The sequence below is a fragment of the Gastrolobium bilobum genome, unplaced genomic scaffold, assembly GCF_033153095.1.
Source record: "Gastrolobium bilobum isolate Gb01-03AN ecotype WA unplaced genomic scaffold, APGP_CSIRO_Gbil_v1 utg53787, whole genome shotgun sequence".
Taxonomy (NCBI): Eukaryota; Viridiplantae; Streptophyta; class Magnoliopsida; order Fabales; family Fabaceae; genus Gastrolobium; species Gastrolobium bilobum.
In genome coordinates, this window is record NW_026895466.1 from 80,263 (window position 1) to 101,383 (window position 21,121).

The 21,121-nt window shown below is 36.8% G+C and overlaps 4 protein-coding genes and 1 non-coding gene across 5 annotated transcripts; 4 read left to right on the plus strand and 1 right to left on the minus strand.

Moving 5' to 3' along the window:
• The first annotated feature begins 670 nt into the window (after nt 1–670).
• LOC133313280 (pentatricopeptide repeat-containing protein At4g21705, mitochondrial-like) lies at nt 671–2,789 on the plus strand. The gene is made up of 2 exons (XM_061514627.1): nt 671–937; nt 1,523–2,789. The coding sequence occupies exons 1-2, from the start codon at nt 677–679 to the stop codon at nt 2,753–2,755; spliced, it is 1,494 nt and encodes a 497-aa protein (XP_061370611.1). The 5' UTR covers nt 671–676; the 3' UTR covers nt 2,756–2,789.
• Nucleotides 2,790–2,960: 171 nt separating this feature from the next.
• On the plus strand, nt 2,961–4,071 carry LOC133313288 (pentatricopeptide repeat-containing protein At4g21705, mitochondrial-like). Its single transcript, XM_061514639.1, has one exon. It carries the CDS (start codon nt 2,990–2,992, stop codon nt 3,977–3,979), a length of 990 nt encoding a protein of 329 aa, XP_061370623.1. The 5' UTR covers nt 2,961–2,989; the 3' UTR covers nt 3,980–4,071.
• A 2,203-nt stretch (nt 4,072–6,274) lies between these two features.
• Nucleotides 6,275–8,655, plus strand: LOC133313321 (pentatricopeptide repeat-containing protein At4g21705, mitochondrial-like). Its single transcript, XM_061514680.1, has 2 exons — nt 6,275–6,605; nt 7,150–8,655. The coding sequence occupies exons 1-2, from the start codon at nt 6,345–6,347 to the stop codon at nt 8,380–8,382; spliced, it is 1,494 nt and encodes a 497-aa protein (XP_061370664.1). The 5' UTR covers nt 6,275–6,344; the 3' UTR covers nt 8,383–8,655.
• Nucleotides 8,656–17,385: 8,730 nt separating this feature from the next.
• Nucleotides 17,386–18,063, minus strand: LOC133313267 (uncharacterized). Its single transcript, XM_061514618.1, has one exon. The coding sequence runs from the start codon at nt 18,061–18,063 to the stop codon at nt 17,386–17,388; it is 678 nt and encodes a 225-aa protein (XP_061370602.1).
• Nucleotides 18,064–19,063: 1,000 nt separating this feature from the next.
• LOC133313335 (small nucleolar RNA R71) lies at nt 19,064–19,169 on the plus strand. The gene has a single exon (XR_009751808.1). It is a non-coding gene; the product is annotated as a small nucleolar RNA R71 (small nucleolar RNA).
• The last annotated feature ends 1,952 nt before the right edge of the window (nt 19,170–21,121 follow it).

Genomic DNA, 21,121 nt, shown 5'->3' on the forward strand with positions numbered 1-21,121 from the left:
TAATTTATTACAGGAGACAATATTTTACCTGTAACAGAAGAGTAATAAAACCCTTTAATATAAATTATGGGATTTATTACTCTTATGTTGCATAAAATATAATCTATCTCCTACGCACACAAACTCAAAATGGGTCCCACTTTACTTTCTCTCTCTCTTCTCCTAAAAATGGACCCCACCTGCACCAATGAGTGTGTAGGAGATAATACATATCTTCTACAACATAAGAAAACTATTACCCATAAATTATTTAATTCCTTATTAATATCTCTTGCGATAAACGTAATACATAATAGAGTATAAAATCAAAGGGAAAATATTATCTTATGCTGTAGGAGAGTATTTTTCTCTCCTACACATACATCGACTTCCGTGTTGTTTTTTTTTTCTTTTTTTTCTTTTTCTTTAAGTGAGTGGGTCCCACTTATAACTATCTCTATGACATAAGAAAACTTCTCTTATGTCACATGAGATTAATAAAGCCCAAAATCAAAATACTCAAGACAACACTTTCGTAATTTCAGAATGATTTCTTTTCAGTTTGGCTTTTAATCGCGGCTGAGCTCTATTCTGAGTTTGTATTGATAACCTTGCTTTCTTTCTTTCTTTCCTAGCTCGTGATTCAGTGCAGCGTTAACAAACATTTTCACAAACACTTGGTTGGCATTTTTTGGCAATGGCATCGGCACTGTTCTCCGCAATCCTGCACAAGTCTCGGAACTTCACCTCAACTTTTCTGCTTTCGAAACGATGCTGCTCCACAGACACGAACCCAAGAAACATCTTCTCCAGAATCAGTCCCCTCGGAGACCCTTCAATCAACGTTGTCCCCGTTCTCGACAAGTGGCTCGAAGAAGGTAACGCCGTCGACGGCCTCCAGCTCCAGCGCATCATCAAACACCTCCGTTCCCGCAACCGCTTCACTCAAGCACTTCAGGTCACTTAACTTTTATTTTTATTTTTATTTTTATTATTTCTTCTGCTCTTAAGTTCTCTGCTTCGTTGCTGAGCAAAACAATTGGGGATTTTGAACCTCTGATTTCTGAGTCACATTGCAACAACACCAATGTGCCAAGGCTTCCCTTCACCTAATTAAAAAAATGGAGAAAAAAGAAGTGTCAGTTTTTCTTGATTCATTGAAGGTTCAATTTTTTATGCAAACACCATCTTTATCACATATGAAGGTGACTGTACACAAATGCTGGTGTTATCATAACTTTGGTTCGTATAATCAGTCTCATACAAATGTAAGGTAAAGCTGCTTACTATAGACTTATAGTGGGATGAGATTGCCCTTTTAGTGCCTTTATCACATATACAGAGTACTTAATGTCCACACTCTTGTTAGAGTATAAGTGATTAGTCACAATATGACAACACCAAACAAGATGTGGTAGGGTTGGGGGGAAGGTGGAGAACTGAAATGCTATATTATGTTTCTTTCTTTAAATCGCTCCACAGCCTCCACTTCTTCCTGGTTATAAGGTAATTACTGAGATATCTTCAATCTTGGTATGTTCAGGTTTCTGAGTGGATGAGTAGCAAAGGGCTATGCCCAATTTCATCAGGTGACCAAGCTGTGCAACTAGATCTTATTGGTAGAGTACGTGGACTTGATATTGCGGAGAGCTATTTTCAGAATTTGAGTGGTAAAGATAAAACTGAAAAGCTTCATGGTGCTCTTTTGAATTGCTATGTGAGAGAAGGATTGGTTGATAAGTCACTTTCCCAGATGCAGAAGATGAAGGACATGGGTTTTGCTTCTCCTCTCAATTACAATAATATAATGTGTCTCTATACGCGAACGGGTCAACTTGAGAAAGTCCCTGGTGTTTTGACATTGATGAAAGAGGATGGTGTTTCTCCTGACATTGTCAGCTACAGGATTTGCATTAACTCTTACGGCGCAAGATCTGACATTGTGAGTATGGAGAAGCTGTTGGAGGAAATGGAAAAGGAAAGACACATTGGCTCAGTCTGGATGACATATTCTACGGTGGCTAACATCTATATAAAAGCAGGCCTGAAGGAGAAAGCTCTGATCTGCCTGAAGAAGTGTGAGGATAAGGTAGACAAACGCAACACAATTGCCTACAATTATCTGATTTCACACTATGCAAGTCTTGGGAACAAAAATGCCATGATGAGACTTTGGAAACTCCAGAAAGCCAACTGTAAGAAGCAACTTAATAGGGAATATATAACCATGTTGGGTTCTCTGGTGAAGCTAGGGGATCTTGATCATGCTGAAAATTTACTTGCTGAGTGGGAGTTATCTGGTAACTGTTATGATTTCAGAGTGCCAAACATCCTTCTGATTGGGTATTCCCAGAGGGGATTGATTGAAAAGGCGGAAACAATGCTCCGAAGCATGGTCGAGAAAGGGAAGACTCCTACTCCTGACAGTTGGGCTATCATTGCATCTGGATATGTGGCAAAGGAGAACATGGAGAAGGCATTTCAGTGCATGAAGGAAGCTGCAGCTGTGCAAACCGAGAATAAAGGTTGGAGACCAAAACCAAATGTCATTTCCAGCATATTGAATTGGGTCACTATTAATAGAGGTATAGACGAAGTAGAGGATTTTGTCAATTCATTAAAGACTGTAATTTCACTGAATAGGGACATGTACCTGTCCTTGATCAAGATATATGTTAGATGTGGGAAAGAAGTGGATCGGATTTTAGAGATTATGAAAGCTGATAATATAGAGCTCGATGAAGAGATAGAGGAAATTCTTAACATGAGATTGTAATAATCTTTTTTCTCCCACTAGTTTTTTGGCTTACAGACATTTCAGTGTTCAACGAAGTACATAACCAGAGAGATCTTAAGATAGCAATATTTGTGTTTAGATCTATTTGAAAGCTGCTTTTATCGGCATAGGCCAATGCTGTTGTCTAAAGAAAACTGGGCCTCTAATGTTGCAACATAGTTGGAGGGCAATTTACTGTGTATTGAAGAATTAGGTGATACGGTCACGGGGATCATGACTTCACCTGAAATTTCCCTCTATATGAGAATGGGTCAACTTGAGAAAGTCCCTGGTGTTTTGGCACAAATGAAAGAGGATGGGGTTTCTCCTGAAATTTCCAACTACAGTATTTGTTTAAACTCTTTTGGTGCGAGATCTGACCTTGTGAATATGGAGAAAATGTTGAAGGAAATGGAAAGTCAAACCCACATTGTCACAAATTGGATGACATATGCTATGGTGGCTAACTTCTATATAAAAGCAGGCCTGAAGGAGAAAGCTCTGATCTACCTGAATAAGTGTGAGGATAAGGTAGACAAACGCAATACGATTGCCTACAATTATCTGATTTCACACTATGCAAGTCTTGGGAACAAAAAAGCCATGTTGAGACTTTGGAAACTCCAGAAAGCCAATTGTAAGAAGCAATTTAACAAGGAATATATAACCATGTTGGGTTCTCTGGTGAAGCTTGGGGACCTTGATGAAGCTGAAAAATTACTTGATGAGTGGGAGTTATCGAGTAACACTTGTGATTTCAGAGTGCCAAGCATCCTCCTGATTGGGTATTCCCAGAGGGGATTGATTGAAAAGGCAGAAACAATGCTCCGTAGCATGGTAGAGAAAGGGAAGACTCCTACTTCCAACAGTTGGGGTATCATTGCATCTGGATATGTGGCCAAGGAAAACATGGAGAAGGCATTTCAGTGCATGCAAGAAGCTGCGGCTGTTCAAGCCAAACATAATAAACGTTGGAAACCAGAAGCTAATGTCATTTGCAGCATATTGAGTTGGGCTACTATTAACAGAGATATAGAAGAAGTAGAAGATTTTGTCAATTCATTAAAGACTGTGATTACAATTAATAGGGACACGTATCTGTCCTTGATCAAGATATATGTTAGATGTGGGAAGGAAGTAGATTGGATTTTAAAGAGTATGAAAGCGGATAATATAGAGCTCGATGAAGAGATAGAGGAAATTCTTAACTTAAGATTTCCATAACATTCGTTTTTCCTCCCTCCAGGTTTTTATCTTTCAACCATTTTTGTGTTCAAATTTTATTTTATTTTTTTATACAATGGTGGCCCTGACATTTGAACATATAACTTCATAGGGACTATCCAAATCTCTCACTAGATCAATCCTAGTAGCTTTCATTTCTGTGTTCAATGAATACATAACCCGAGAGATTCTAAGATTGCATTAATTGTGCTTAGATCTGTTTACAAGCAGCTTTTATCACTATAGGGCCAATGCTTTTATCTAAAAAAAGATTGGGCCTCTGATGCTGCAACATAGTTGGGTGTAATTTACTGTGAGTTGAAGAATTAGGTAATAAGGTCGTGCGGATTATGACTTAAACCACAATTTATGGCTCGGATGAATTTTTTTAGCTTTTGGGATTGCATATGCCACGTATAGGTTTTATTTGTTCCAACTGATAAGTTAATTTTTCACTTGATCGTGCGACTTTTGCTTTATTGATCTATTGATCGAGTTACACCTAGAATTTTGCTTTTCTTTTTTTTGTAAATTAGAATTTTGCTTTTCTGCATTTGCATTGAACAAGTGAGCATTGAAACAATAAGGAGTTCGGGGTACTTAATATCAATGATGGTATTGCGTTTATCCATAATGGTTTAATAGCCATATAAGGTGAAAGTTCATAATGTCTACAAAATATCTCCGAGTATATTTAAGGGAAATATTAATTTTATGTTGTAGGAGATTAGTATCTTATGCTATAGACATAAAATATGTGGAGTTTATTTTATTAAAAAATAAAAGATAAATAAATGAGTGAGTTTCACATGTTTTATATCTATGACATGAGATATTAATTTCATATAACATGAGACCAATATTCTCCTAAAGCTGATGGATGAAAATATGATATGTCACGATTTACGACCTATATTAAAGTTTACGCCGGGGGGGGGGGGGGGGGGGGGAGGATAACAAAAATTGTGAGAGAATCATGATTTTTAGAAATATGGTGAGAAAATTACTTTTCCAGAAATATTATCAAAAAGTTGTTTGATATGTCAAAATTTCTAGAATTTTGTCCCAAAAAAAATATAAATATTTCTAACACTTGGGATTCCAAGAATACCACCCCTTTGGTGCTATTCTTAGATGACATTTTGGGGGGGAAAAATTATACACAAAATAAAAATTCAAGAAAATCAGATTTTCGAGAAAATTTTCAGAAATATTCACAATACGTGGGTAAATAGGATAATCACTGTCACTTTTTCGAAAATCTCAAAAATATTTCCCCATCAAACACCCCCTAAGTTCTATGAGAATTAAACCTCATCAATTATGAATTATGGTTTAAGCTTCTAACGAGAATTTAAATCACATAAATTGTGAATTATGATTTAAGCATATAATGAAAATTAAATCACATAAATTATGAACTATGGTTTAAGCATGTTTATTGATGTTAGATTTACCTTTGATGGAATATGATAATTGAAGGTGGTATTCTAAGGATACCTAGCCCTATAAATTACCTATGTGACTATCTACGTTGTACCGATACTTCAAAAAACTTGAAGTGTTGTGTTCGACATTCTTTGACATCCCGACACTCTCCGATATTCTCCAACACTTTGACACGCTCTGACATTAATAATATTTGAAATTTTATTACATATCAAGAAAAAAAAATGATCGATGTTTTACCAAATTGATATAATCAAAATTTAAAAAAAAATACGGAATAAATCTCATTGGAGTGTATAAGAGATTTTCAATTTGAAAATATAATAATAAATATTTACATTTTATGTTTCTTTGCAAAATTGATAGATATAATAAGTTTAATTTTATTGTTTTGTTAAATTATTAAATATTAAATATAATATATACTATATAAATTAAAAATATTATTTAATATTAAAATATGTCTTAACGTGTCAAAATTTAATATTTTAAAAAATTGACATGTCATAATATCATGTTTGGTATCAGTATGGGTATAACATATGTGACCGTTGCTATGGCACCATGAAATTCAAGAATATGCTGTAGATTATCTTACACATTTTGTGACTCCAAACTTCTCAAAGAGAGTTATGTGCCTTTGATTCTAGTGCTGTGGCTGGGGATATATAAATTCGATCCTTACACTTTGTGTGTTCTTTTATTCTAAATATAAATTATATGTGTCAAATTTTATGAATTAAATTTTTAATTCCTTATTTCTATCTCTTACGATAAACGTAAATATAATAAAGTATAAAATCAAAGTACTCAAGACAATACATTCGCAATTCCAGATTGATTATTTTTCACGTTGGCTCGTGATTCAGTGCAGCGTTAACAAACATTTTCACAAACACTTGGTTGGCATTTAGCAATGGCGTCGGCACTGTTCTCCGCAATCCTCCACAAGTCTCGGAACTTCACCGCAACTTTTCTTCTTTCAAAACGATGCTGCTCCACAGACACGAACCCAAGAAACCTCTTCTCCAGAATCAGTCCCCTCGGAGACCCTTCAATCAACGTTGTTCCCGTTCTCGACAAGTGGCTCGAAGAAGGTAACGCCGTCGACGGCCTCCAGCTCCAGCGCATCATCAAACACCTCCGTTCCCGCAACCGCTTCACTCAAGCACTTCAGGTCACTTAACTTTTTATTTTATTTTTATTTTTATTATTTCTTCTGCTCTTAAGTTCTCTGCTTCTTTGCTGAGCAAAACAATTGGGGATTTTGAACCTCTGATTTCTGAGTCACATTGCAACAACACCAATGTGCCAAGGCTTCCCTTCACCTAATTCAAAAAAATGGAGAAAAAAGAAGTGTCAGTTTTTCTTGATTCATTGAAGGTTCAATTTTTTATGCAAACACTATCTTTATCACATATGAAGGTGACTGTACACAAATGCTGGTGTTATCGTAACTTTGATTCGTATAATCAGTCTCATACAAATGTAAGGTAAAGCTGCTTACTATAGACTTATAGTGGGATGAGATTGCCCTTTTAGTACCTTTATTACATATACAGAGTACTTAATGTTCAAACTCTTGTTATAGCATAAGTGATTAGTCACAATATGACAATATCAAACAAGAAATGCTATATTATGTTTCTTTCTTTAAATCACTCCACTTGTTCCTGGTTATCCTGTAATTGCTGAGATATCTTCAATCTTGGTATGTTCAGGTTTCTGAGTGGATGAGTAGCAAAGGGCTATGCCCAATTTCATCAGGTGACCAAGCTGTGCAACTAAATCTTATTGGTAGAGTTCTTGGACTGGATATTGCGGAGAGGTACTTTCAGAATTTGAGTGGTAAAGATAAAACTGAAAAGCTTCATGGTGCTCTTTTGAATTGCTATGTGAGAGAAGGATTGGTTGATAAGTCACTCTCCCAGATGCAGAAGATGAAGGACATGGGTTTTGCTTCTCCTCTCAATTACAATAATATAATGTGTCTCTATACGCGAACGGATCAACTTGAGAAAGTCCCTGGTGTTTTGGCATCGATGAAAGAGGATGGTGTTTCTCCTGACATTTTCAGCTACAGGATTTGCATTAACTCTTATGGTGCGAGATCTGACATTGTGAGTATGGAGAAGCTGTTGGAGGAAATGGAAAAGGAAAGCCACATTGACACAGACTGGATGACATATTCTTCGGTGGCTAACATCTATATAAAAGCAGGCCTGAAGGAGAAAGCTCTGATCTACCTGAAGAAGTGTGAGGATAAGGTAGACAAACGCAATACAATTGCCTACAATTATCTGATTTCACACTATGCAAGTCTTGGGAACAAAAATGCCATGATGAGACTTTGGAAACTCCAGAAAGCCAACTGTAAGAAGCAACTTAATAGGGAATATATAACCATGTTGGGTTCTCTGGTGAAGCTTGGGGATCTTGATCATGCTGAAAATTTACTTGCTGAGTGGGAGTTATCTGGTAACTGCTATGATTTCAGAGTGCCAAACGTCCTTCTGATTGGGTATTCCCAGAGGGGATTGATTGAAAAGGCGGAAACAATGCTCCGAAGCATGGTCGAGAAAGGGAAGACTCCTACTCCTAACAGTTGGGCTATCATTGCATCTGGATATGTGGCAAAGGAGAACATGGTGAAGGCATTTCAGTGCATGAAGGAAGCTGCAGCTGTGCAAACCGAGAATAAAGGTTGGAGACCAAAACCAAATGTCATTTCCAGCATATTGAATTGGGCCACTATTAATAGAGATATAGACGAAGTAGAAGATTTTGTCAATTCATTAAAGACTGTAATTTCAATGAATAGGGACATGTACCTGTCCTTGATCAAGATATATGTTAGATGTGGGAAAGAAGTGGATCGGATTTTAGAGATTATGAAAGCTGATAATATAGAGCTCGATGAAGAGATAGAGGAAATTCTTAACTTAAGATTGTAATAATCTTTTTTCTCCCACTAGTTTTTTGGCTTACAGACATTTCAGTGTTCAACGAAGTACATAACCAGAGAGATCTTAAGATAGCAATATTTGTGTTTAGATCTATTTGAAAGCTGCTTTTATCGGCATAGGCCAATGCTGTTGTCTAAAGAAGACTGGGCCTCTAATGTTGTAACATCATAGTTGGAGGGCAATTTACTGTGTATTGAAGAATTAGGTGATAAGGTCACGGGGATCATGACTTCACCACATTTTATGTCTCGTATGAATTTTTCTGGCTTTGGGGATTGCGTATGCCACAGATAGGATTTATTTGTTCGAACAGATAAGTTAGATTTTTACTTGATGGTGCGACTTTTGTTATGCTGATCTATTTATCGAATTACAACTAGAATTTTGCTTTTCTGCATTTGCATTGAGCAAGTGAGCATTTAAACTATGATGCATTCAAGTAACTTGAAATCAATGATGGAATTGCATGTGTTGCCTTGCCAACAGTTACGCAAGGTAAGCGCGCAAGTATACGCGACAACAAGTAATATAGGGCTTGTTTGAGTCCCAGTTATTGTTCTCACAAAGATCTTTTGGCAAAAATTCAAAAACACAAAGTACAAGTGCTTAAACTTATTTTATGAAAAGAAATATAAAAGTAAAACTAATCTAAAATAATACTGATCACGTTACTCTATTTTTGTTTTTAGAATTTTTTGAATTAAGTTCTTGAGCTAAAGGATGAAAAATAGTAAGAAAGCAATTTAAGTATCTGATTTGTCTATTTTTGCTATAAAAATATTTTTATAAAAAATGTAAAACAGAATGATGATTTGAAAATTAATAATCAGAAGAAAAAAAACTGAGTTGGTAAAAATGTGGAAAAAAATTACGTTGGGCTTCGGTTTACCTTCCTAAGCCAATGGATTGACTGCCAATTTTAGATTACTAAAATTTAATTCTCAGTTAACGGATCACTCTTGTTGATTTTAATCTTTTAAAATTATTTTATCCCAAACAATCATTTGCACATCTCTGTGCTAAATGAAGTGAGGACTCATGCATTTCAAGTCCAAAGTTACATAGTGGTTGTCCTCATCTCTAAGTGACTACTCTTGAATAATCTCTTATTCAAGTCCATGTGCTTAATACAATTCCAGAATTAATCACCTCTCGATGACTTCATCCTAACACAACATCTATCATCAGGCCTCAATGACAGAATGTTTAAATACAAGCATGGCATTAAACATCTGAGAATTAAAAATTAACAAAAGTAATTAGCAATCAACCATCACTAAGGTTCGGGTAACCTAGACTCAACCTTCAAAGGTTTAGCTTATACCCATAAGGGTTGAGCTACAAACAGCAAACGAAAATCAAAAGGAAATTACAACTAACAACTGGAAATTACGAGGCAGAAGCTATATCCAGAAATTAGCTCTGCTACAGTGCTCAAGAAAAATTACAAAGAGAAAAAAATCCCAAGATCAAGACAGACACAATGAGAAAATCGAAAGACGAAGAGAAAAAAAAAAGTGCCTACAATGCTTTTCTCCTACTCCTTTATATCTGCTACACGCTCTTTCCAATCAGTTACAGGTAGTGTTTGGCATTTTCTCTTTCAATCAAAATGGCTAGGGTCAGTGTTTTGGTTGAATCGCTCACTTAAGGGACCATCGGTGAGGGCTAAGGCTCGATGGGTACCAAGATTAAAGACTCGGTGTGGCTTGGTGGTTTGGTTGTAAAAAGAAATCAAGAGTGGAAAGCTTGGGGTTATGGTTAGATGGGAGTGGGTTGGTTCACACAGTGAAGGCTAGGGTTCGCAAGTCTCAGACTTTGTTTCCACGCTACGGTGTCTTTCTTTCTTCTTTCTTTCTTTTCTTTTTCTTTCTTCAACTGGGCTCTTTTGCCTTGCCTTACAAAATCCAGCCCACTTCTTTTCTTCTTATATTTTCTCTTCTTTTCTTTCTTCCTTCTTTGCTTTGGAAAGTTTTAAGATGTGGGCCTGAAAACAAAATGAAGCCCATTAGCACTTAAATTAGTAACCCTTCAACTCAATGTAATTGGGGTATCTACTAACACAAGGAGTATTCTTTTTTACATTTTCATATTAGAAACTATATGTCTTAACTCTCATTTCATGGACTTACCACAACCCCAAACTTACATTGTTGCTTATCCTCAAGTAACAGAGCAAATCAGCACATGGATTTATCAGAATAACCATTCTCCATAATCAGAAAAATTTCATTACATCACTCATTGTTACTCAGAATCAATAACTGTCTAAAACACTTCTCAACAGCAATTCAACTTCCAACTTTTCAAAACTTTTCAATAATTCAACTTAACACAAAGATCAGAGGAACAAGGGTGTGTATTTAGTTCAGCAGTTAATCAATCACTAACCAGGCAACTTGGTGATCCTTTTATTCCATAAAAATACTCAACCAACAATGTGTGAATTTCAAATGCATGGATGTCTCAATGACTGTAGAATAATGACAAAAGAGAGATCTTAAATTTTTTTTTCATTTCTTAATACAAAATGCAAAACTTTGCAACAGACAATAGAGATGACAACTTTTCACATCCTCACTTAATCAAAGTATTCACTCAATGCTCAAGGGTTCTGTTTCTCTCAATCCAACACTAGGAAAAGATTTAGCATAGGCTTGATAAGATGCCCTTGTCTCCTAAGTGACACACAGACTTAAACTTAATCAAAGGGACTTCCATAGGTTGTAACTGGGCTGTGGTGAAGGTGGGGAATTTATCAAGAATTGGCTAAATTAGTTACGATGGAAATGAAACACAAATCATGAAGCATAATCAAACAATTCAGTGGCTGCTACTTTGACAGCTATTTTTCACTCTTTGAAATCTTTTCTTTCTTTCTTTCTTTTTCTTGAAAATTTTTTCAAGGGCAAATTTTCTTACAGTAAATTTTTCTCAAACCCTCCAAGTATTTTGCCAAATCTTTTTTTTCTATTTTTTTTATGAAGCCAACTTTTCATTTTATTAGTAGTCTCTTGCTTTCCATTCCTTTTGTTTTTTTTGCAGCCATCAACATCTTGCTTCTTTTTCCATTTCCATCATAACTAGGAGGTGTGGTGGATTGTGGAATAAAATAAAATGTGGGTATGTGAAAAGAAAAGGTCAAAGACTCAAATTGGGTTTTCAATGGATGATGAATTAAGGATGAATTTTTGGGTTGAAAGTGGTTAAAAAAAACAAAAAAAAAATGCCCTCATCATTTTAAACTTAAGCAAGTGCTACACTTCATCAACTTAGCATCAAAGCAAGTTCTGCCTCACTAACCCAGTGAAGACCTCTCATCCAAAATATATTTGACTGTGTAGGCTCAATGACTCACTGTGTTGGGTCTAGTCACTATCTCCAATGCCTATTGTTACCACTTAACACTCTGCATCAATCAATTCATTTTCTCAATCTCTCACTACTATTACCATACGACCATTAATCCACTTATGTCACTCTTCATCCACTTATGTCACTCTTCAAAACTTCCAGCTACCTAATTGTGACACAGATCGCTCACTACTAAACACAATACAACCTTCGATTCACTCTAAGATTCAAACTTCAACTCAACAAAACAGCAAACAACAAAGACAAAACCTAACCATATAGCAACTAATAAACTCAACAAAATAGCAAAGATCACAACTATTCACAAGGCATCTAAACAACAAAAGAAAAAAAACTAAAAACAACAAATTTAAAACAAGCAGAATTCATGAATTCACTCCCCCAAACTTAGAGGAAACAGTGTCCTCACTGTGGCTTTACCAGATTACCAGAAAACATTGGCAGAAATTAAGAACAAGGTAACCTGGGGCCAGAAGAGCTTCTGGCCTATTCTTCCTCAAAATTTGAGTCTCCAGACTCAAATTTGTCAATGTCTTCAGATTTTGAGCACTCCTCTTCATCCTCAGCTTCTTGCTCACTTTCTTCCTCCACCACAGACTTTGAGCTAGGTCTTCCTCACGTTCTTGAAGTGGTTGGTGTATTCTCCTTCTAGGTAGGATGAGGAGGAGGACTTGTTGCCTTAGCTTGAAATTGCTCAACCTGTGGATCAGTAAAAATAGAAACAGGAGGCCAAGTCAAATTTTGAGGAAATGGAGGTAAACCAGGAAAATTGACAAATGTCTTTTTCAAAAATTCATTCAATATCCTATCCCTCTCAGCAATGTAATCATTCAGCCTGACCAGATCATACGTGAAAGTATAAAATTGCTCATATGACTTGTGAAACAACAAATCAGTCTTCTGATTGTGTTCTTACATTTGTGTGAGCAACAGGTAAATGTATGTCAAATCATTATGCAACTAGCCAAGGGGGTAGTGGTTTAATGCAGGGGCAGCCATCTTCTCAACATGTTCCCTCACATTCTCTATTTTTTTGTTTTCTACTACTCTCACCTCTTTCAACAGATTTGCCTTTGTTATCTTGATTAGAAGACTGAGTCTTCTTATCATCCACTACTCTTTTACCTTTTCATTTCAGGCTGAGGTGAAGCAATGCCCTATTTGAGTTTATTTATGATGGAGATGGTGATGGCCTCAGTGACATGGTAAAACTCATCAGCAGAATTGGCCAACACATCTTTAGATTTACTAAACTCTGAGATAAAGCTGGGGAACCTAAGCTTTCCTTTATTCCAACTAGCACATGCACCTATTCCCTTAGACATCAATTTGGAAGCATCTATAGAAACACCACAATAAAATAGCTTTGTCTCTAATCACTAGGTGCACATGTGTAGTAGGAAGCAGTCTAGCTCTAAGAAAATGATACCAGACCTTTGTTTTTTCATTCAAATTTTTTTTTTTTGCAATGTGCAATTTTTGTCATGAATTTCCCATTGAGCACCAGGGACACCTATCACATTTAACACCTCCAACATAAACTCATGATCATTTATCTTTTGAAACTTTTCAAACTCATCCTTAGGATTCTTGGACAATGAAAATAATTCCTTAATGGCTTTGGGAGAGAATGAGATTTTTACACCCCTACACACTACTTCAATCTGATTTCTGTCTAGTACCTCTAAGTAAAATTCTCTCACCACAATGATGTTGGCATCCTCTTTAGGATGAAGGTAGAACTTTTCCCAATGTCGGGCTCTCACTACCTCATAAACATACTTAGGGTATGAGGTGTGTTCCTCAAATCCTTTGTCTGGCGTAGGGTCTCTTCCTCTCATAACCTTTTCATACCTCTCTAAAGATTTTTCAGAGGTAAAAGAGGACACTGAATGGCTATCAGGATTAGGGGTTGGAGGATTGAGTTTTTGACCGTGTGGTCCTCCACTACGCAAAATACCCTTCCTAACCATTAGGGTGAGTGACACTAAAAACACAAAAAATAAAAATAAGAAAGAGACTTAAAAACAGCAAAGGGAAAAAAGGAAAAATAGCACCAGGTTGACAACTTTTGAACTCTCCCCCAAACTTAAACCTGATCTTCTGCTAGAAGTCAGCCAAGGTTGCACTTAACACCTGTAACAAGAGAGATAAAAGTGTCAGTATCAGATGCCGTATTTTTTTTAATTACTTTAACTAAACAAAAAAATATCAAAAATCAAATGTCAAAAAGATAATCAGCAACAAAAATTAATCATAAAATACAAGGTAACCATGCTTAATTTTAAAGTCTCAAGCTAGACTTTTCACAGCTGTCTTTGTCTAATGGGTGGGAGGGTCAATGAGGGAGATGGAAATATGAGCTTTCTCAATTGACTCCCCCAAATAATGCTTTAAACTTTGACCATTGTCAATGAATGTGCTACCATCTTGCTCATTCAAAATATCTATTGCTCCATGCAAATAGACATTTGTCACCTTAAATGGGCAGACCATCTAGATTTCAATTTACCAGGAAAGAGTTTTAATCTAGAATTGAAAAGTAAAACTTGTTGTCCCACTTCAAACTTCCTCTCTAAAATCTGCCTATTATGTCACCTCTTCATTTTTTTCCTTGTAAAGCTTTGCATTCTCATAGGCATGTAGTCTAAATTCATCCAACTCATTGAGTTGGAGAAACCTATTTTCACCTGAAACAGTGGCATCCACATTCAACTGTTTAGTAGCCCAGTATGCTTTATACTTCAATTCTAAAGGTAGATGGAAATTCTTTCCAAAGACTAACTTGTATGGGGAGCATCCTAGAGGGGTCCTATATGCTGTCCTGTAGGCCCAAAAAGAGTCATCTAATTTAAGTGACCAATCCTTCCTTGAAGGATTCACCACTTTTTTTAAAATTCTCTTAACTTCTCTATTGTTGACCTCTACCTTCCCACTTGTTTGTGGATGGTAAGCAGTAGCAACCTTGTGCTTGACTCTATATTTAGCTAAGAGGGCTTCAAACTGCCTACTTACAAAATGTTTTCCCCCATCACTAATTATGGCTCTAGGAGTCCTAAATCTTGTAAAAATATTCTTTTTCAAGAACTTTATCACCACTTTCGAGGCATTTGAGGGTGAGGCAGCAACCTCATCCTATTTAGACACATAATCCACATCAACCAAAATGTATTGGTTGCCAAAAGATGGTGGAAAAAGGCCCATAAAATCTATGCCCCACACGTCAAAGAGTTCTATTTCCAAAATTGGTTTCAAAGGCATCTCTTGCCTCCTGGAGACATTGCCAGTTCGTTTACATCTATCACACTTATGGACATAGACATTGACATCTTTAAACAAGGTGGGCCAATAGAGGCCAGATTGCAGCACCTTTGCTGCTGTCCTCATGCCACCAAAATGAACACCATATGGTGAGTCATGACATTGCTTTAAAATCTCCTCTTTTTCTTCCTCTAACACACATCTTCTTAGGATCTGATCTGCACATATCTTAAACATATATGGCTCATCCCATAGGTAAAACCTGCTGTCATGCACCAACTTTTTCCTTTGTTGGTAATTTAACTCCTTAGGGAGCACCCCACTAACTAAATAGTTAGCTATGTCAGCAAACCATGGGGTGGTGTTAGTGGAAACTAGAAATAGTTGCTCGTCAAGGAAGGTTTCTTTTATGCCTAGCTTAACTTCATTTTCACCTTGCTGCTCTTCATTTAGCCTAGACAAGTGATCAACCACTTGATTTTCTGATCATTTCCTATCTTTAATCTCCATGTCAAACTCTTGTAGGAGAAGGACCCATCTAAATAGCCTAGGCTTTGAATCTTTTTTTTTTCTACCAAATACTTGATGGCTGAATGGTCAGTGTACACAGTGACCTTAGTGTCTACCAAATATGACCTGAATTTGTCAAAGGCAAACACTACAGCCAACAGTTCCTTTTCAGTCACTATGTAATTGAGTTGTGCTCCATTCAAGGTTCTGCTAGCATAATAAATAGAGTGAAAAAATTTATTTCTTCTTTGTCCTAACACCCCTACTACCCAATCACTTGCATCGCACATTAACTCAAAGGGCAGTGACCAGTCAGGGGCTATTATTATTGGAGCAGAAATCAATTTCTATTTTAGCTCCTCAAAGGCTTTAAGACAAGCCTCATCAAAATGGAAAGGGGTGTTGGCTTCAAGTAAGTGACTAAGAGGTTTACAAATTTTTGAAAAATCCTTTATGAACCTCCTATAAAAACCAGCATGCCCAAGGAAGGATCTAATGCCTTTTATATTAACAAGAGGGGCAACTTTTCAATCTGGTCTATCTTGGCCTTATCAACCTCTAAACCAGCTTTGGAGATCCTATGTCCTAGCACTATGCCTTCCCTCACCATAAAATGACACTTCTCCCAATTGAGGACCAGATTTGTCTCCTGACACCTTTCTAACACTTTTCCCAAGTTTCCTAAACACTCTTCATAAGAGTCCCCAGAAACACTGAAGTCATCCATGAAGACTTCCACAAATTGCTCTATCATATCAGTGAAAATAGCCATCATGCACCTTTAAAAGGTGGCTGGTGCATTGCACAGCCCAAAGGGCATCTTCCTAAAGGCAAAAATGCCATAGGGACATGTGAAAGTGGTCTTTGGCTGGTCTTCAGGGGCTAAGGCTATTTGATTATAGCCTGAATAGCCATCAAGAAACAGTAAAATTGCCTACCAGCCAATCTATCCAGCATCTGGTCTATAAAAGGAAGGGGAAAGTGATCCTTTCTAGTGGCTTTGTTGAGTTTTCTGTAATTCTTGCAGATCTTCCAACCAGTGACGGTCCTAGTGGGTATCAATTCTTTCTTTTCATTTTCCACAACAGTGATCCCACCCTTTTTAGGGACACACTACACTGGGCTGACCCAGTTGCTGTCAGAAACAGGAAATATTACCCCAACATCCAGCCACTTAATAATTTCCTTCTTCACTACCTCTTTCATAATTGGGTTAAGTCTCCTCTACTGCTCCCTAGAGCTGTTGTTTGGGTCTGTAAGAAGGATTTTGTGCATGCAATAGGATGGGCTTATACCTCTAATGTCTGCTAAGGTCCAACCTATAGCTTTCTTGAATTTTTTTAACACAGCCAGCAGTTGTTCCTCCTCCAAAACAGTGAGCAAATCAGACACAATGACTAACAAAGTGTCTTTTTCTCCTAAGTAAGCATACCTAAGATGATTAGGCAGAGGCTTAAGCTCTAAAACATGAGGCTTTTCAATTGAAGGTTTGGGAATTTTTGAACCCTCTTTTGGTAAACTCTAAGGACTCAAAGTTATTATTTTTTCAATTGGGAATGGACCTAGTGTTCAACCATTTGAACCATTCTTCTACATCTGTCCTATTGACCTCCAAGCTTTCACAAACTTTGATTTCTAATGGGTCCACTAATTCTACCTCTATCATCCTTTGCTGGACAGTATGGTCAATCACATCTAGCATTGAACACTCCTCTAAATCTCTTGGGTATTTTAAGGATTTTAAAATGTTTAATTTTACTGGTTCCCCATTCACATTCATGGATAACTCTCCCTCTTTAGCATCTATCACAGCCCCAGCAGTGGCTAAGAAAGCCCTCCCTAAAATTATAGGCACTTCCCTATCCTCCTCATAGTCCAAAGGATAAACTTATCCACCTTGACCAAAACATTTTTTATCTTCCCTTCAGGATAGACTAGGGACCTATCTGCTAATTGCAAGGTAACAATTGTGGGGCTAGGTTCTCCTACCTTTAGCTTCTTAAAAACACTCATAGGCATCAAATTAATGTTAGCACCTAAGTCACACAATGCTCTACCTACATAATGGTCTCCTATGGTGCAAGGGATTGTAAAGCTGCCTGGGTCTCTTAATTTGGGAGGTATCTTGCTAAGCATATATTGACTGCTCTCTTGTGTAAGAGCAACAGTTTCAAACTCCTCTAACCTCATTTTCCTAGAAAGTATCTCTTTCATAAACTTAACATAAGTTGGCATCTGCTCTAAGGCATCTACAAATGGAATATTGATGTGAAGTTGTTTTAGGAGGTCAAGAAACTTCCTAAATTGGTGATCTTGCTTCTGCTTTTGAAGCCTTTGGGGGAAAGGTGGTGGAGGTCTGTTGTTCACAGCATGTGTTTCAACACTTGGCTTAAATGTTTGGCTTTTTGGAGGTAATTTTTCCTTTGGCATAGTCCCTAAAGTATGGTCTATTTGTGTCTGAATTTCTAGTTCAACCAGAACAGGAAAAAGGATCACTAGTCTCGGCCTCTTGGTGGCTGTCATAGACTATTGGTGGCTGACCAGTTTCTAAATTTCTCTCTTGATTTGAACCTTTTTTTGCTGCAGTTTTTCTTCTTCCCTTTTCTTTAATGTTGAGGGTCTAACCACAGCTTTTGGGTAGTTCACAAATCTGCCATTCCTTAGCTCTATCATGTGACATTGCTCATTCTTTCTCCTAGGCTCTTCAGTGTTACTAGGCAAAATACTGGGGGGTCTGCTACTCAGAGCATTGGCTAAATGGCCTAATTAGGGCTCTAAATTCCTCAAGGATGCATGAATGCTTTGCATAATAGCCTCCAAGCTATTTTGCTTAGCCTCATTCTTAACTAAATACTCCCTCAACAAAGTTTCTAAGGATGAAGTTGAAGAGGAAGTTATCTCACCAGATTGGTTTTGAGGATATGGGGATGAAGGCTGAGCAACAGGTAGCTGCCTTGGAGGGTGTTGATAGTTTTGAGGAGGAAAAGGTTGCCTGGTTTGGGCATTAGAGGATCCAGCTTGCTGCCCTTGCCCTTGAAAATATTGGGGTTGTGGATTCTGCCTCCAAGAATTATTGAAAAAATTATTATGGTTCCTATTAGAGTTTCCCACAAAGTAAATAGACTCTGGGTTGGATGGGCAGCTGTCAAACAAATAGGGCCCACTACAGAAAACACAAGTTTCACTTGAGTTTACAACATTGACTTGAGGTTGGGACATTTGAAATTGAGGCTGAGACAATCTTACCTCATTTGCTTGACCTTGGTTTCTCACTAAATTGGATAGTGCATCAAACTTGGCTGACAGGGCTGTTACAGAATCTACCTCGTGCAAACCAGCCACTCTTCTTGACTGATTTCTCTCAATAGGCAATTGAGAGTAATTATGTGTCATTTGTTCCAACAACTCATAAGCTTGATTAAATGACCTGGACATAAACATGCCATTAGCAGCAGAATCTGCCAAGGCTCTATTTTGGGTGCTGAGGCTGCTGTACAAAGTTTGTAACAGTGCCCAAGAGGGTAAGCCATGGTTGGGGCATTGCTTTAGGAGAATTTTAAACCTCTCCCACACATCCACTAGAGTCTCACCATCCTTCTGCATGAAGTTAGTGATCTCACCTCTGGTTTGTACTATCTTATTGGATGCGAAAAACTTCATGATGAATTTCTCAGCTAAGGCATGCCAAGTGGTTATGGAGTTGGATGGAAGGGAGTTCAACCACTCTTTGGCTTTGTCAGCTAGTGAGTGAGGGAAAAGTTTTAAACTCAGCACATCATCTTAGATATTAGGATTTCTATATGTGTTAGCAACTTCTATGAAGTTCCTAAGGTGTTCATGAGGATCTTCCAACAGTAAACCATGGAACTGCCCCATATTTTGGAGCATTGTGAACATCACAGGTTCTAATTTAAAAGGCACTCCATTAACAGGCTGGGCAATACTTGGGTTTAACTCATCCAACACAGGTATGATAAAGTCCATCATGAACCTATCATTGTCATCCATTGGCTGGTTTTCTATCCTCTCAGGTCCTCTCTCATTATCATTTCCATATCCTAAGTTCTCCATTTCTCCAAAATTAGGATTTAGGATCTGCCTATTTGCTCTCTGGGTTCTTCTTCTAAGCCTAAAAGTTCTCTCTGGTTCAGGGTCAAAAGCTTCTAAGAAAGGGTGTGGAGATGCACTCGTGCACCCTTTGAACTTAAAAAAAAATTAAACCTGACTAGCTTAAACAACCAAGCTTTCTATCAGCAGTTTCTAAAAAAAATTACAAACAAGCAGAACAGAGAATTCAAAAACTGAAAACGCAATAGTATCCCCAAACAAAATTGTAAAACAGTAAAAAAAATACAAACTAAAGGTATGAAACTAATAATAAAAATAAAAGATTGACACGAAAAAATTAAGAAACAAATTAACAGCTATGAAACAATAAACTAAAAAAATAAATGACAAAACAACTATATAAAACATTACAGAAAATCAGAATCTTAATAGAACTAAACTCAAGCTACCACTATTCAAAAAATACAGCAATATAAACTAACACACTGAAGAAATAGAATTAAAATAAGTTAATAATGAAAATAGCAAAAAGAATTAACTCATAAACAGCAATCACACAAAGAAATCTGACAATGTATGCCTTCAATCCCCGGCAACGGTGCCAAAAACTAGTTGCCTTGCTAACAGTTATGCAAGTAAGCGCATAAGTATACGCGACAACAAGTAATATAGGGCTTGTTTGAGTCTCAGTTATCGTTCCCACAAGGATCTTTTGGCGAAAATTCAAAAACACAAAGTGCAAGTGCTTAAACTGAGTTTATGGAAAGAAATATAAAAGTAAAACGAATCTAAAATAGTACTGACCACGTTACTCTCTTTTTTCTTTTTAGAATTTTCTGAATTAAGTTCTTGAGCTAAAGGATGAAAAATAGTAAGAAAGCAATTTAAGTATCTGATTTGTCTATTTTTTCTATAAAATGATTTTTATAAAAAATGTAAAATAGAATGATGATTTGAAAATTAATAATCAAAAGAAAAAAAAAACTGAGTTGGTAAAAATGTGAAAAAATTAGGTTGGGCTTCGATTTACCTTCCCACAGCAATGGATTGACTGCCAATTATAGATTACTAAAATTTAATTCTCAATTAACGGATCACTCTTGTTGATTTTAATCTCTTAAAATCATTTTATCCCAAACAATCATTTACACATCTCTGTGCTAAATGAAGTGAGGACACTCATGCATTTCAAGTCCAAAGATACATGGTGGCTGTCCTCATCTCTAAGTGACTGCCCTTGAATAATCTCTTATTCAAGTCCATGTGCTTAATGCATTTCCAGAATTAGTCACCTCTCGATGACTTCATCCTAACACAACATCTACCATCAGGCCTCAATGACAGAATGTTTAAATAAAAGCATGGCATTAAACAACTGAAAATTAAAAATTAACAAAAGTAATTAACAATCAACCATCACTGAGGTTCGAGTAACCTAGACCCAACCTTCAAAGGTTTAGCTCATACCCATAAGGGTTGAGCTACAAACAACAAACAAAATTCAAAAAGAAAT